The sequence below is a fragment of the Heptranchias perlo genome, chromosome 6 (assembly GCF_035084215.1).
Source record: "Heptranchias perlo isolate sHepPer1 chromosome 6, sHepPer1.hap1, whole genome shotgun sequence".
NCBI classification, from domain to species: domain Eukaryota; kingdom Metazoa; phylum Chordata; class Chondrichthyes; order Hexanchiformes; family Hexanchidae; genus Heptranchias; species Heptranchias perlo.
The window spans coordinates 99839166-99855564 of NC_090330.1; the positions used below are offsets into that span (position 1 = coordinate 99839166).

The 16399-nt window shown below is 41.7% G+C and overlaps 1 protein-coding gene across 5 annotated transcripts in view; it reads right to left on the bottom strand.

The window, feature by feature from the left end:
• scel (sciellin) overlaps nucleotides 1–16399 on the bottom strand; it is an 88027-nt gene that overhangs the window by 18439 nt on the left and 53189 nt on the right. For 3 of the 5 annotated variants that reach the window (XM_067986505.1, XM_067986506.1, XM_067986503.1), the window contains 8 exons: nucleotides 16296–16355; nucleotides 15053–15142; nucleotides 10779–10847; nucleotides 9304–9381; nucleotides 6721–6804; nucleotides 3316–3399; nucleotides 2339–2422; nucleotides 1074–1157 (listed from right to left, as the gene is read on the bottom strand). In XM_067986505.1, coding sequence (XP_067842606.1) covers nucleotides 1074–1157; nucleotides 2339–2422; nucleotides 3316–3399; nucleotides 6721–6804; nucleotides 9304–9381; nucleotides 10779–10847; nucleotides 15053–15142; nucleotides 16296–16355 — 633 coding nt within the window. The remainder of the gene's footprint in view (nucleotides 1–1073; nucleotides 1158–2338; nucleotides 2423–3315; nucleotides 3400–6720; nucleotides 6805–9303; nucleotides 9382–10778; nucleotides 10848–15052; nucleotides 15143–16295; nucleotides 16356–16399) is intronic. The other 2 variants (XM_067986507.1, XM_067986508.1) reach the window with 2 other exon arrangements.

The window sequence follows — 16399 nt, forward strand, 5'->3', positions numbered from 1 at the left end:
GCTTGAAGGGCCGAATGGCCTACTCCTGCTCCTATTTTCTATGTTTCTATGAATTTTTTTTTTAATTCTCATTATCCCGCTTATGCTGGAAGATGAGAGGAACATGGTTGGAGTCAGGAGGGGGTGCTTGGGTAACCTCCCCCTAGATGATGGGCGGACACTGGATTTTCCAGTGGCATGGGGAAGGCGAGAGTCGGATATGTGCCCACTGTGGCGCTCGTGCCCGCCTGTCCCCCGTAAATTAGGTGCCCTGCCACTGACCATACAAACTCTGGCGGGGTCACTCCTGGTGAGGCAGACGGCCCGAAATTTGAGTCTTTAGTTGGGCGAGCTGCCTGTATAGGCACAACAGGCGCTGGCAGCAGGCCGCAAGTATTTAGATGAGGCCTGAGAACCAATTTCTCGCGATCCTCAGGCCTCTGTCTTCGGGCCAATTGAAAACTACCTTAGGCCGTAATTTATTTATTTTCCCCCCCCGCCAAAGTTCATAGAGGAGACTAACTTTAAAAATAATCAGAAAATCTCAGCCAGGGGAGCAGTTCAGGATTAACGTTGGCCCCAGTGCCCTTGGGCTAGGGAGGGGAAAAGTCAGTCAGAGTTTGTACTCTGAACTGGTTCCTACTCTGGATTGTTACCAAGTAACTTCTGCTGAAAAGTGAACATGTGTGGGACTTGATTTGAGGACAGGATGAGGCTTGCCTTTGATGCCCTCCATGATCAAACTGCCTGTTGACACTTACTGTCTAGACTCTCACATGAAGAAAATGGCCCCTCAGATGAGGTAGTGAAGTACTGCAAATACCCATTAACTGTCAGTGCCTTCAGAAGAGCTGAGAAACAATTAGAAAGGGAGCAAGGGGGTAATTTTGACTTTGTGTAAAATGGGTGTTAGCAAATTGACAGCCCGTTTTACATCTCTCCAGATTTTTATTCATTGAAGTCAAATTGTACAGAAGATTATGCAGCAGAAACTTTTTCCTAACATTTTACTGTATGTTCTTGATAATTGAATTAAATTTTGTCACAAAAATCAGGAATTGACTATATTAAAGAAAACTTGTATTATGCGATACCTGGAGTTGCTTGTCTTTGGATCATTGGTTGTCTTTGAGCTTTTAGTGTAAGAGCTGGTATTATCCAGGTCTTCACTGTCGCTGCTAAAAAGAGAAAATAAAAATGAAAATGCTGTTACAAACAGCACACCTGTGCCTGGCCTCAGCCTATCATGCTCTCTATACTTAGTTTCTGGGAGGTAGACAATATCAGGCCAGGGTAACGGGCTGAACTATTTTCCCTCCTCTTGTGAACATGCTTGTCTGCTTTCTAAAGTCCCGAAGTAACAGCTGAGGTCAGGAATTCACAACGTAGGTAATCACAGGCACAAGTTCCACTATCAGTTGGCACAAAGTCTCAGAGCTTCAAATTATTGCTCCAACTGGTCTATAAACCCCAAGTCCATCCAATCCATCCAACCTTGAATACTGCTCCCATATCTGGGGAAACTTTTACAATAATTCGCACACCTGGATGAGATATAAGAAAAGCATGTTGTATAGAAAAGACTCCCAAGATACTAGAACAATTTTATTTTTAGGTCTTGGATGAACTTGGCCTTTATAAAAGGAATTATGAGCTGTTAAAGGAATGTAGTATTTGGCATAAAAGAGCCAGTTTTTGGAATGCAGGAGATGTGAGGGTTCCATTTGAGATCAGCGGAGGCCATAATGTTGACAGGTGAAAGATGACCAAGGGTGGAGTCATTAAAAGGAAAAGGTGGTAGCCTTTGGCTGGGTTTCCAAGAGACATAAATAAACCGTGTACTTGAAGAATGGAGAAACAAGCTTTTCTTTGCTCCACAAAGGTCATGGACAAGGCCAAGATGGAAAATGTACAGAAATCTCAGCAGAGGAAGCAGATAGGACACTATAATTGGTCTCAACTTGGGTTAATGAGGGGAAAATTTGCCAGGGCTCCCACTCTGGACTGTTATCCAGTATATAGTAAGGTGAAGATAGGATTGGGCTTGGTTTTGAAATCGTCCATGATTGATTAACCTGTTGCCACTCTCTGCCCAGCCACAGGAAAGTGCAAGATTGCCACTTGCAGTGGAACAGTACACCGGCAAAGGTCAGCGCTTCCCAGAAAGGAGAGGAGAAAAACCAGAAAGCAAAAAATAAAAACTTAACATGTATAGAAGATTCAAAAAAGCACAAAAATGTTGTTTTTTTTAAATACTTCACTGTACAATCCTGAGAAGTGAATGCAATTTTGTTGCAAACAGCGAATTCACTTTGCGGGAACTGACTGTATTAAAGAACACAGTTGTATTGCACGATACCTCGAGTTTCTAGAAGTTGGGTCAAAGGTTGTTTTTGTGCTTGTAGTGGTGTGCAGGTTCACATTGTTCCAGTCTCCACTGTTCCTGTTAAAAAAAATAAAGTTTGTTTCAAGTACTTCACTGGAAAGTACATTTATTTACTTTTATTTTTTCTCCATCTTTCCCCTCATAAAGCACCCCTCGTCACACATCTTTGTCTGGCCAAAATTATGGACTGGAGACCCATTGCTTAGGAGGACCACAAGATTGGTCTAGGGTCACAGGGAAGTTATTTTCACATGGGTGGTAAACTGACGAGTGGAATACCAGCCCATTATAGAACCCGCCTGATTTTCATTCCATTGGTTTCAAAGAATAAAAATCTGGCAGATTCCATAAAGGCAGGTGATCAGCTCGCTAAATTACTGCCCGTGTGGTGAAGATGGAAATTTACTCCTGTATCTTTGGAGGATGAAAAATAAAACAAGATCTTCCTTGCCCCACCAAGGATTAAAAATACTTCAAAAATTTCAGCTCAGAAAGAAGCTGGAGTTGCTAAGTTGGCCTCAGAAGCCTTGGATGAGAGAGGGGAAAATCAGCCAGGGTTCCTACTTCTGATCACTATTCAATGGCCCATGTGTAGACATCAGTGAGAACCAAATCAGGCTCAACTTTGATGATCTCCACAATCGAATACCCTGCTGATAATCTTGGTCTAAGCTCACCAATGAAGAATAGGCACTCAGAAGAGGTACTAATGTATGATCAGTACCCATAGAATCACACCCCAAGCAAAGATTGGTGCTTTCAGAAGAGGAGGAAAGAAACAGTGGAAAGAAATAAAAATGTACAAAATATTGTGAAATAAAGGGATTTTTAAAGATTTGATTACTATTTCACTGCACCTTTCTGACAAGTGAATGCAATTTACTTGCAAATAGCTAATTTATTTATGAAGAATTGATTGTAATAAAGAACACTGTTGTATTATGTGATACCTCGACTTCCTTGAAGGTGGATCAAAGGCTGCTTTTGTGCCTGCAGTGGTGTAAGAGCTGGTATTGTCCCACTCACCACTATTCCTGTTAAAAAGATGAAATTAAAGAGTGTTTCACTTCACTGCAAACTATATCGATTTTTAAAAGATGGTAATGAATTAAAGGTAAATAACTATCAGTACCCTCATTTGCATATGCTTACAAATCCCCTGCCCACAAATAGGCTGACATATTGAGGGTATATGGTCCCTGTTGGCAGGGAATCAGAAGAAGTTACAATGAGCAGGTACACTGCGATGCATGTTTCACATCTCATTACTGCATCAGTTCCACCAAAAAAAAATCAGAAGAGAGAGGGCAGTAAATCCCAGCCATTATATCCAGGGCTATTACAAGAATAATAAGGACACCAACAGATCATCATGTTAGGGGCACTGCAAAGTGCCAACAAAGAGTGGCACAGAACCACTATTTTGAACATGTCTAAAACGTTTTGAATAATATACAGTATTACGATATCTATGGAGATTCCGAACGTGTCAGAAAGTTTGCAACTCATGTTCCTTCAGACAGAAAAACGGCAAACTGTGGGGAGAATTTCCATATCCAGTTTACAAACAGAATGCCAAAAAAGGTGCAGAAAATAATGCCAGAGCCTTTGGCTGACCATTTAACTGGTTGCCATACTTTCTCGGGGGTGGAGTAATGTGCAGACTTTGGTTTAGTTGCAATATTTACTGCGTGGGTGTGGGAGTCAAGCGGGAGAAAAGCAAAATTAACTCAAAGGGGACATAGCAAAGAAAAGGGAAGCACAGAAAAAATGAAAATGAAAGAATCAAGGCCAAAAATGGGGAAGCAAAAGGAAGTGATTGGTGAAATAATCTTTAGCGCATGAGAAACAAACAGCAGAGAATCGTAGAAAGCATCGGGGCATTTAAACAGTAGTTTTAATTTTTTTTTACAATGGCATATTAGAAGTGAAATTCTGAGTTGTAGTCACTTATGGAGTAAATTTTTGTCTTTAATGCCCTTGGTCACAGCCCAGTATGCCAGTAATGCATCATGGGAGTTCGGGCACGTGCCCCCCAATGATTTTCTGTCCATTGGGCACACTTACTCAAATTCCAATTATGTGCACCACTCTGCACTGGGAGTGCCAAAGACAAAAAATGACCCTATATCTTTGGTGATATTCTTCATGGCACTTTTAAGTACCAAGCTCTTACACATTCTCGTAAAAAGCAGTAAGAATATTTCTGAGAAAATCTTGCCAGTGTTCACTAATGAAAATTTCAACAGAAAAATCATTACATTGAGATAAAAATATAAAGAACATCTTTCAGAACAAAAGGAATTAGTCTTAATGACAGCAATTAATGAACAAAATATTCACTGACATGATTTGGAAACACTATTGTGTGTTGATGACATTAATTAACGGGTAATTTGTCTTGCTGTCAGGCTTGGTTTTGTTGATAGCATTCTTGCCTCCATGTCAGAGGTTTGTGGGTCCAAGCCTCACTCCAGAATTTGAGCACATAATCTTTCAGACACTTCAACGCAGTACTGAAGAATCCTGCATTGTCAGTTCTTTCAGATGAAACAATAAACCAATGCCCAGTCTGCCTGGACACCAAAGATCCCATGGCACTATTCAAAGAAATGCAGGGAATTCTCCAGGGAACACCACCTAAACAGATCATTTGGTCATTTATTTGATATTTACAATTTTTTATTTATGTAGCGCCATTCATTGGACATCCCAAAGTGCTTTACAACCAATAAATTACTTTTGAAGCACAGTCATTGTTGTAATGTAAGCAAAGCGGCAGCCAATTACTATTAAAAGCCTCCAGATTGAAGGAAGAAGGAAAGACTGAGGGAAGTAAGGAGTCCCTTGGTTTTCAGGTCCCGGGAAAGAATGTGTTGGAGTACAAGATGACACAGTGGGGTAATGTAAAATAAGCAGTCAATTCAGCTCCAACAACACTCAAGAAGCTCGACACCACCCTGGGCAAAGCAGCCCATTTGATCGGTACCCCATCTACCACCTTAAACATTCACTCCCTCCACCACCGGCGCACCGTGGCTGCAGTGCAGCAACTCGCCAAGGCTTCTTCAACAGCACATCCCAAACCCACGACCTCTACCACCTAGAAGGACAAGGGCAGCAGGCGCATGGGAACACCATCACCTCCAAGTCACGCACCATCCTGATTTGGACATGTATTGCCGTTCCTTCAATGTCACTGGGTCAAAATCCTGGAACTCCCTATCTAATAGCACTGTGGAACTACCATCACCACGTAGACTGCAGTGGTTCAAGAAGGCTGCTCACCACCACTTTCTCAATTAGGGATGGCCAATAAATACTGGTCTTGCCAGTGACGCCCGTATCCCAAAAATGATTTTTTTTAAAAAAATCTGTGGTATCTAACATAATGGATGGCCAGGCTTTTGACCTGGAGCCAGGAAGGGGTCCGGGGGGTGGGGTTGAATCATGGATGGGAAACCCGGTATCCCGGACATCCTTAAGATTTTGACGTAAGGACGTCTTTTATTTTTTTTTTGTCGGTTTGCCGTCCGACCGGCCGGCCAGATTGGCAGACTGGCCTCAGTCGGACGGGAGCAGAGCAAGGAAGAGGACGTGAAAAGTTAAGTCTTCAGCTAAGTCTTAGATTGTATGGATGGGGGGGTTGCATGGGTGGGCACGGGGGCATGGGTGGACACGGGGGGAGGTTGGAGTCAGTCATTGGGGGGGAAGGGGAGGTCAGACAAAGGAGTGGGTCGGGGGTCATGGGGGAGAGGCAATCGGGTGTCAGTCACTGGGGGGGGAGTTCAGTCACCAAGGAGGGGGAGGACAGGATCGGGGGTCATCGCAGTGGTCCATGATCGTTGGGGCGGGGGGGGCAGTCACTGCAGGTCAGTTTGTTGGGCCTGGGGAAGCATCCTACTCCTCCGGACCCACAAGCAGTGCTATAAAAGGCACTTACCTGCTGATCCAGGACTTCTTGCTTCACCTCATGCGGCATGAAGGAAAAGGCCTGGGAATCCCGACCCTCAGAGGTTGAAATCGCAAAACCTTTCAAAATGGAGGCCCGCAGCCTCCTTGAAAGGTTTTAGAGTCCAACCCGCCTCCTGAGAGCAGGTTGGTCACCCGCCCCTCATCCCGCCCTGGTGAAAACTGGAAATGGGCGGGATGGAGGCGGGTCTGAAATTGTTGCAATTTCAATGCCCCCCACCCCCAACCCACCCATTTTTCCCATTTAAAATCTTGCCCATGATGTCTGGGAATCTGAAAAATGACTAAGGAAAAGTGGGAAAATTTGGGGAAATATATAATGATACTAACTACCTGATCCAACACCAAAATATCAGCTGTAGCAAGGGCACTCTTGAAATTACCTCTTAGGTTTATCTGGAGTGGTTCGTGCCAGATTATCCAGACTTGACGTTCTAACCGGAGTAGTTGGAGTAACATCCGAAGTTCTTAAACAAGAGGAAAATTGGATAAAGCCACAATTCCAACATTACTGCAATTTTCTATTAATCTCATTCTATATCACCAAAGAGGAATTGTAAAAGTGACAAAAGAAAAAGAAAGAACTTGCATTTTATAACACTTTACAGAAATGACCCAAAATGCTTCATACATAATGAAGTTCTTTGTAGTGCAGGTTATGTTGCTATGTGGGTAATGTGGCAGCCATGGCGAGTTCTTTTGTTTTTGATGCTGTTGGTTGGAGAAGGAATGTTGGCTAAGGCCCTAGGAAAATTCCTTTCCCTTCTTTGAAGTGGACAATAAAAATCCCATTACACCATCCAACAACTGAAACAGGGAGACAGAGCCTCTAGTTTAACATCTCATTCAAGGGCTGGCACTTTCGTCAATGTAGCCCTTCTTAAGTACTGCACTAGAGTGCCAGCCTGGAGGTTTAATAACTTAAAATCTGAGAATGAGACAGGTGGCAATATACCCCACACATACCTCAATCACAAGGCACATTTATGCATTATATCTGGTTACATTTTTCAGCATAACCCAGAGACGGGAGCAAAATTTGTCACCTTTTCTCACTCTGTCAGTAATACTCGTAAAAACATTTTCATACAAATAACTTTTGTTCCTAATTTTAGCTCAATTGGCAAACCACATACCTCAGCTGTACACATAGTTGTTTCACAGTGCAGATAGATCACCTGGATTTTAAAGATGGAAGTGACTCCCCCAACCCTATTCTCCTTCCACTGTTAAGAAAGATCCCCCCCATTAACTGTTAGAAGGCAAACAGGAAGTACTGCTCCATTGCCATCATGACTACAGTTTTGTTAATAGACTTCATTTTATACATTCCAGCATTTTTAATTAGTTATTTCCAAGCCAAGTCAAAATGATACATCAAAATGAGATTTACAGCATCGTCTGATGGGGGACAGAAGGGAATCGTCAGGTTATTTTCATTACAGCACAAGATATAAGCCAATGTATTTAAAGATTTGATATTTCAGCATCATTCTTATGTGTAATTACCAACATATATAAATATTTTCAGATTCTTTTTCCTTCTGTCAAAATCTACATAGAAGTATTGGAGGAATAGGCCACTATATCGTCACAATATGCTGATGTACAACATTTGCAAATTACCCATCCTCTGCCTCTAGCTTACATGATATGGATGTTTCTATAATATATTTTGGTTATACTTTAATATATAATTTGACACAAGTAATACCAGCACAAAGTATTGAGTAAATATACTGTAGACTTGACCAAAGTAGAAAGTTATCTGCAATTTCTGATATCAATACTTTTGGTCAGTTTGAAATCAACTGTAGCAAAGTGAAATTGTTATGTTGAATCTGCTAGCTTTGATATTGAGACCAATTACAGAACCATCTCGAACACAGACTGAGCAATTGCCTGTACATACATGCACATTTACAACACCAGACATTGTGGAAAGCGCTTTGTTATATAAATAAACAGTAAACTTGAAACAGAGCATAGCCCTCAGAAATCTGTGAACAAGTTTTGCCCAAAATCTGCAGAAATTTTCAGAATGTTTTTGCGGTTAAACTCAGTCTTTGCAGCATCTAGAGGGTGAGAGCTTAAATAAATATGAAAAAGAATACCACAAGATTGTTTTTATGGTTTCAGATAACATAAACTGCACTTCAGGTGTGGACAGAGTACTGTACTTGCAATGCAATGGCTGAGCACAGAATAAGTCTCCATGACAGCATTGGAAGTACAGTAACAAGCAGAGTACTCAACTCTCTCCCAGAGCACAGTTGGTTTTATTTGAGACTAGAATAAAATCTGATTTTCTTCACAGTGCTAATCAAAGTTCTCACTTGCTAGATACAGGTGCAGACTAAGCTTGGTTGCAAAAAGATTCTTTCATGCAGGAGGCAACAACAGATCTGGAGTCTGCAAATCATGAGTCAGTTGGGAAGCGAAAGTAGATTAAGAGATATCTCTGAACTGCTGAAAATAATTTTACGAATTAATTTTAGTTTTGAAATCCTACGAGTGATGCATGGACTTTCCAACAAAAATATGCAGCTGAGGATTTCTGATGACTTCTCCACATACATCCAAGTTGCAGAGGGGAATAAATTAAAACTCCAGTGGTGAGTAATCATTCATTAATCATCTGTTATATTAAATTATGTTGTCTTTTTAGGAGAATGAGCGTGGCCACCATGGATAGACTTTCAGCCCCAACATTAGCATCAGAATATACAATTGATGATTGACTGTGAGCCTGGAGCAGGATCATGACAATCAAAGTAAAATAGCATTTTCTCTACAGGGAGATCATTTAATCAAATATAATATTTAGAAAGTCAGGACATATGGGAGATGTCTAAGAATCCAGAAATGTCTAAAGAAAAAGTTTCAAATACCAGGAGAAATGCATAATTCTGTCAACTGCAGTTCAATGGCGCATCCCAGCCTGTTAGCCACAGTGATGATCTTACCTTTTACTTGGTTGCTCTGGAGTGATTGATAGATCAATTAGACTTTTCATTCCAAACTTAGACGTAAAATCTGATGTTCTTTAAACAGAATTAAAAAGTTGTGTTACAGCCACATATTCCAATACTCATACAATATTCTATTTTAAACAATTGGGCAGCGATTTTAGCTGTTCCCAGCGACCCTCAATTTGTTTTGTAGACTGATTTAATGGACAATGCTGATTTTGTTAAATTCCATATGAATATAAAAATGTTTCTTTCTCCGATTATTGCTATGGCAGTAATATCACGTTAATTGCTTACTGAAACAGAACAGATGTGTGTCCTAAACAGGGACCCAACAAACTCAGTAAGCTAGATGGGCTAAATGGCCTTCTCTAGTAACATCCCCATGGTGAATTGCCTGCCAACTCATACTGTTTGCACATGAAGAATTGACACCCAGGTGAGGTACCAAGGGTGGGCAATGTTCTTGGAACCAGGTCACATCAATAGTAGACACCTTAAGGAGAGGAGAGAAAATTGGAGAGTGGAAGAAATAATGGGGTTGAACTTCCGTTTGTTTACATTAGTAATATCAGTGCAATCTGAGCGGATTCAGCCGAATCAGGGCAAAAGTTTGGGGAATTTTAAACGTAAGTGAGTTACGCCCAAAACCATTCACATTCGTGTTTTCCACCATCTTTTGCGCTGGTTCAAGATTCAATTCGCCAGAATCAGGCCCCCCCCCACAAAACTGGCCACGACCCCAGGTCAAAATTGCGAGATTCCACCAATTGCGCTGGTTTGGAAGGCTCTTCAAATTGGGCTCATTTTCTAAGGCATACAGACACCAGTAGGCACGTTTTCAAAGTTTTTTTCATATCAAAACATATTTAATTTACTAAGAAACTGACGAGTGTATACCGATGAAACTATTAAAATGGTTTAGCATAGTTTTTCAAGTCATTTTCAGTGATTTAAAATCAGGTTACCCACAGTTGGAGGACTGGACACCCTAACTAAAAATGCTTATTTTTTGCTGATAAACCCATTTTCAGCTGTATTAATAAAACTGCACCAGGTTACCACTCTAAAATACATCAAGGAATACTTTTTAAATGGAAAGAAAAAAAAACGATTACATTCTATTACACTGCCCGATTGCACTGTTTTATGGAAGATTTTACATTTGTGATTATGCAAATTAATTTTAGTAGAAACTTGAAACCTAACCTAATCAATTTCGAGCGCATTTTGGGTGCCATTTCCTGATTGCACCTAAAGCAGAAACTCCAGGACGATAGCTTAATAAAGCATTGCAATAGAAATTATAAGTCAGTATACATGGGAGTATGTTTGGAGATCTACAAAATAACTTAAAGCGGAAAAATTCAAAATCCTGGCCTGGGCAAACTTGTAATGCTGTCAAGTGCAGTGTTGATAATGACCCACCATCAAAATATTAGCCACAGTAAGGGGACTGCAGGCCTTACCCTTTGCTTGTATTTTCAGTAGTAGGTGTCAGATCAATCAGAGATGCAGTTTCAGCCTGAGGTGATGTTCTTTAAACAGAAGAGCAAATTGGGTTATAGCTACAGTTCTGACAATGTAAGCTTATATCAGTCTTGCTCTATCTGGTTCCTCAGGTGACTCCATGGGCATGATTTTGACCCCGAACCGGGAAGGGGGTGGGAGGTGGGGGTTGAATTGCGAACAGAAAACCCGGAAGTACGGGTTTCCCGGATGTCCTTACGATTTTGATGTAAGTTATTTGTTATTTTTTGGCAGTTTGCTGTCCGACTGGCCAGCCTGATTGACAGGCTGGCCTCAGTCGGATGGGAGACCAGCCAGGGAGAGGGTGTGAAAAGGTAAGTCTTCAGGTAAGTCGTGACTGTATGGATGGGGAGTTGGGGGGGAGCATGGGGGGCATGTGTGGGCACAGGGGGACACTGATGGGCATGGGGAACTGATGGGCATGGGGATCATTGGGGGGGTGGGGAGAAGAGTCAGTCCCAGGGGGAGGGTGTTAAAATCGTGGGTCATGGTGGGGGTCCCCGATCATTGGGTGTCGGGATCGGAGATCGGAGGGGCGGGTCCACGATCGTTGGGGGGGGTGGGGGGGGGGGGGAAGTCGCTGCAGGTTGGCTTGTTGGGCCTGGGGGAAGCACTCCTGCCCCTCTGGGCCCACGAATTCTGCTAGAAAGGCAGTTACCTGAAGTTTTGAGCCTTCTCGCCTCCTTTCGCGTGGCGTGAAGGAGAAGGCCTGGGAATCCTGGCCCCCAGGGGTTGAAATTGCAAAACCTGAGAAAACAGAGGCCCACAGCCTCCTTGATAGGTTTTACTGACCAACCCTCCTCCTGGGAACGGGTTGGTCACCTGCCCCGGTGAAAACCAGAAATGGGCAAGCTGGAGGCCGGTTGGGGGCGAGTCTGAATTTGTTGCGATTTTAAATGCCCCCCTGACCCCAACCCAACCGTTTTTCACTGTCAAAATTGTGCCCCATGAGTTTATCCAATGAGTAGCTCAGCCATACAAGAGCATTGTTTAGGGTAATTGCGCTCAGTTAAGAGAGGGGAAAAAAAGTTTCTGCTCCTGATCACCATCCGGCAGACCCTGCTGGAAATGCATAAGTGTGGACTTTTGCCAAAGACAGGGCTGAGCTGAGCTATGATGTTCCCTGTGATTTAACACTCACTGTTAAGGCTCGCACATGAATAATGGCCAATCACCTCCTGTGGAATCATGTGCCAGTAAGGAGTCAATGACATAAGAGGTGGAGGACAGGGCAGAAAATTGACAGCAATTTTTTTTTTAAATCTACCTGACTAGAGAGTAACTGGAAAAGTGAAACGTTTCTTGAAATCTAAGAAATGGCTGTAGAAATGACTACCAATATAGATGAAAAATCACTTCTTGTGATTTTTAATACACCAAACAGCAGCCATCTCATTTCTCTCGATGAGCGTAGTTCTGGCAGAGTTGTGAAAACAACAAATGGGAAGAGTGACATTGTTCCTTCTGATAAAGTGAGACCCACATAGAATCTCGAAGTACATTGTATTTTCCCGGCTCATTGCCAGACTGGGAAAATTGCAGCACTGTGTTCTCCATTTCTGGTAGGATCAGAATACTGAGCTCAGAAAGCCTTGTACTAAAATCCATCAACATGCTTATCACAATCAACACAATACCTAGGGATGAAATTCCAATAATTTTATCAAAAAAAGTTGTTACAGTAAGAAAAGCTGGAAATCTCACTTTGTAATTGAGAGAGACTTTTTCACTAAGATTATTGACAGGAGAAATAGCCTCTTTTGTTCTTTCTGACCAAACAGTCAGAATACTCTGTAAATCAGAGCTTAACTCAATAGGGTAGATTGTATAAATTTGTGCTCCTGGCATACAGCCCCTTCCGCAGTATATCAAGAATCTGGGCACAGGGATCAGTGGGCCTCACAGGGTTTACCATCTATTACGATTAATGGACGAAAAATCCTGTCGGGTCTGCTAACTTCCACACCCAGATTCCCGATATACATTTGTGGCGGCAAAGCTATGCACCGGGAGCAAGAACTCGTAAAATCCACCTTCTTCTAAAAGCATTCTCTAAGTGCCAACACACCACCATAGCAGAAAATTACAATCCATATCTGCAGGCGATTGAAGCCTTAACCCAAACCTTGGAACATTTGGCGGAGGCTCCTAACTTAACTCAATATTGAGAGATGCAGCAATTATTTGTGCGACAGATCGTATCCTTCACTGATTAAAGTTTCCTACAGCCGATAAACTGAAATATTAAAATTATATTACTATGAATAACTGGAAATTGTTTTTTTTTTACAGATGAATGTATTTTACAATTGTTATCCAGCTTAAAGTAAGTGAACAATGCAGAGCAGCAATAACAAAGCCAATAGAATGTTGAACTACATAGCCAAAACCATTGAATACAAGTCAGAGGAAGTCGTGATCAAACTGCACAGTGCTCTGGTCAGACCACACATTGAGCACTGAACCTAGTTCTGATTGCTGAGACACAAGTGAGACATTCAAATGCTGGAGGCTGTATTGAGAACAGCCACAAGGCTGATCTGAAGTATAAGGAAAGACTGGAAAGACTTTGATATGCACTCTTTGGGGGAGGAGCTCTATGCCAGGAGCAAAAATTTATACAATCAATCGTATTTAGTTCACTTCTAATTTACAGAGTGCTTTCAGCCTCTATAGGTGATCCTATAGAGGAATAAAATATAGTAAATAGTATGGAAAAGGTAAATCCGGAATATTACTTTAAATTACACTGTGAGGGTAGCTTAAGGGGTCACATGTTCAAACAACAACAACAACTTGCATTTATATAGTGCCTTTAACGTAGTAAAATGTCCCAAGGCACTTCACAGGACCGATTATTAAAAGGTAACTCCAGGACTGATTTCAGGAAGTTTTCCTTCACCAGAGAGTAACCAACACTTGGAGTGGACTTCCTGGTAGAATGGCGGAGGCAAAAACTCCGGGTGCATTTAAGAAACGATTGGACAGTGCAATAGTGGGATAGTAGGATGCTTTTGTAAGGATGAACTAATTTTTTTTTTTAATTCATTCATGGGATGCGGGCATCACTGGCAAGGCCAGCATTTATTGCCCATCCCTTATTGCCCTTGAGAATGGGGTGGTGTGCCACCTTCTTCAATCGCTGCAGTCCGTGTGGTGAAGGTTCTCCCACAGTGCTGTTAGGTAGGGAGTTCCAGGATTTTCACCCACTGTTGTTTGGGCCTAGGACACTGCCCTGAGGAACTCCTGCAGCGATGTCCTGGGACTGAGATGATTGGCCTCCAACAACCACTACCATCTTCCTTTGTGCTAGGTATGACTCCAGACACTGGAGAGATTTCCCCCTCATTCCCATTGATTTCAATTTTACCAGGGCTCCTTGATGCCACACTCGGTCAAATGCTGCCTCGATGTCAAGAGTAGTCACTCTCACCTCACCTCTGGAATTCAGCTCTTTTGTCCATGTTTGGACCAAGGCTGTAATGAGGTCTGGAGCCGAGTGGTCCAGGCACAACCCAAACTGAGCATCGGTGAGCAGGTTATCGGTGAGTAAGTGCCACTTGATAGCATTGTCGACAGCACCATGCATCACTTTGCTGATGATTGAGAGTAGACTAATGGGGCGGTAATTGGCTGGATTGGATTGGTCCTACTTTTTGTGGACAGGACATACCTGGGCAATTTTCCACTTTGTGGCCAAATGGTCTTCCTCATCCATAATTATCTTGTGATCTTGTGAACATAACGATGGTAATTTTGTGAGTTTACATTGCGAGTGGGGATCTTTGCCCACTAGCTGCACATATAAGTAATCGCAGATCAGTTGGCTCTACATTACGAAATCCATTACTAAGAAGGTAACTGGCTTGGAAAACATGCAGCTCCATCCGACACGGTGACGTTACCAGAGCAGTCTGGAGGAAAGAGTGCCCGAAATAGCAAGTCTAAGTTGGGGTAGGAAATATTTTTTTATAAATTTTTTTTAACATAGCCATTGGTGAATATTTTAAATAACAACTATTCCTGTAGATTCTCCTTTTCCTTTAAGTCAGTTTGATTTTCCTGGCTTGAATAAAGTACCACTTTGTGTTCTGTTATTAAAACATTAGACTTTGTTTCAATAGCCATGGAATAAGAAAAATACCCTTTAGATTAAGCAGCATAAAACAAATTTTCCAAAAGCCAGATTTAAAGTTGAGTTCAGTTTCCTTACTTTACAGTATTTCGCTCCAGTGTTGAACTCTTTGGTGTATTGCCACTTCCTGAAGTTTCATCTTTTTGGCTACCCCATTTCAGAATTGGCCTGTCAAATGAAAATGTCCAAATATTAGATTCTTAACATGGTAAACTCAATTCAAAACTGCATATTAAAAATGTCTAAAACTACATAAAGTTTATTTAAAAGTTCAAACATGAATGTGATAATAAATGTGAGCTTCCCAATGTACACTGTATCTTTTTTTCAAGAGGAGGGTGGCAGGGAAGAGAAGGTTAAATTATTTTGTGTTGTCCAAAGAGACATGGGAACTTGCCTTGGGTCATTTTCACAAACATCCCAGTAGCTGTTACATAGCAGAGTTAACAGAAGCCTGAGAGCACATCACCTGGCTGCTCTCTTGACCAGAGAAATTATTTGTGACACGGAAAGACTTTAAAGAGTCAAATGGCTATGAAATAATGTAGATCAGGGATGTTCAAACTGTGGCCTGAGGGCAATGAATGGTAGGTAAACACTGGCCAATTAGTCCTCAAAACCCAGGCAACTTGGTTCTATTTGTACTTATAATCTTTACTTGTTGGTTTGTCCTGTTTGTGTTTTATGGGTTTAAAGTTTTTAAAGGGCTGTTCTTAGCACATTTGTGGATAAATGCTAAATCAAAACTCCGAGATCTGTTACTGTTAAGCTCTTTGAGATATGCGCAAATTACTGGAACATGGATTTGTACTTTTGTGGCCCCCCCAAGGCTTTGTGGTACACACTAAGTGATCCATGAAGACAAGTAGCTTGGACACATCTGGTGTAGGGAATTAGTTCCTCTGCCCAGAGACCTAGTGAAAATATCTGGGCCACAACTGCAATATTTTTGGAATTTAAATGTTACAAATTGGCAAGTTGCTACGTTAGTGCATACCAAGCCTGTCATGACTTTAGGTAGGGGGGAGGTGAGATAGATATGGGCTTGTGTCATTACCCATTTCTTAAAAGACTAATTACTCAGGGACATTTGAGAAACAGTGCCAGGACACTAAAAATAGCAACTATAGGGAACAATGATGTGTGAATACTATACTATAAAGAAATCCCCATCTGCAGAAACATTTATTTGATTGGGTCCAAAAGGTCCATATATACCACTACAAGAAATGCAATTTCAAAGTACAAATATCAATAAAAATGTGAATATATTTAAAGTTTTGTGGAACAAGATATAAAATATTCAGAACCTGAAACTTACTTTGCAGGTGATTTTTCCTGTGTTGTCACTTGACCATCAGGAGTGGGCCTGCTCTGCGGACTAGGAAAGAAGGAAAACAAAGCTATCTTTGAAACAAGGCGTAA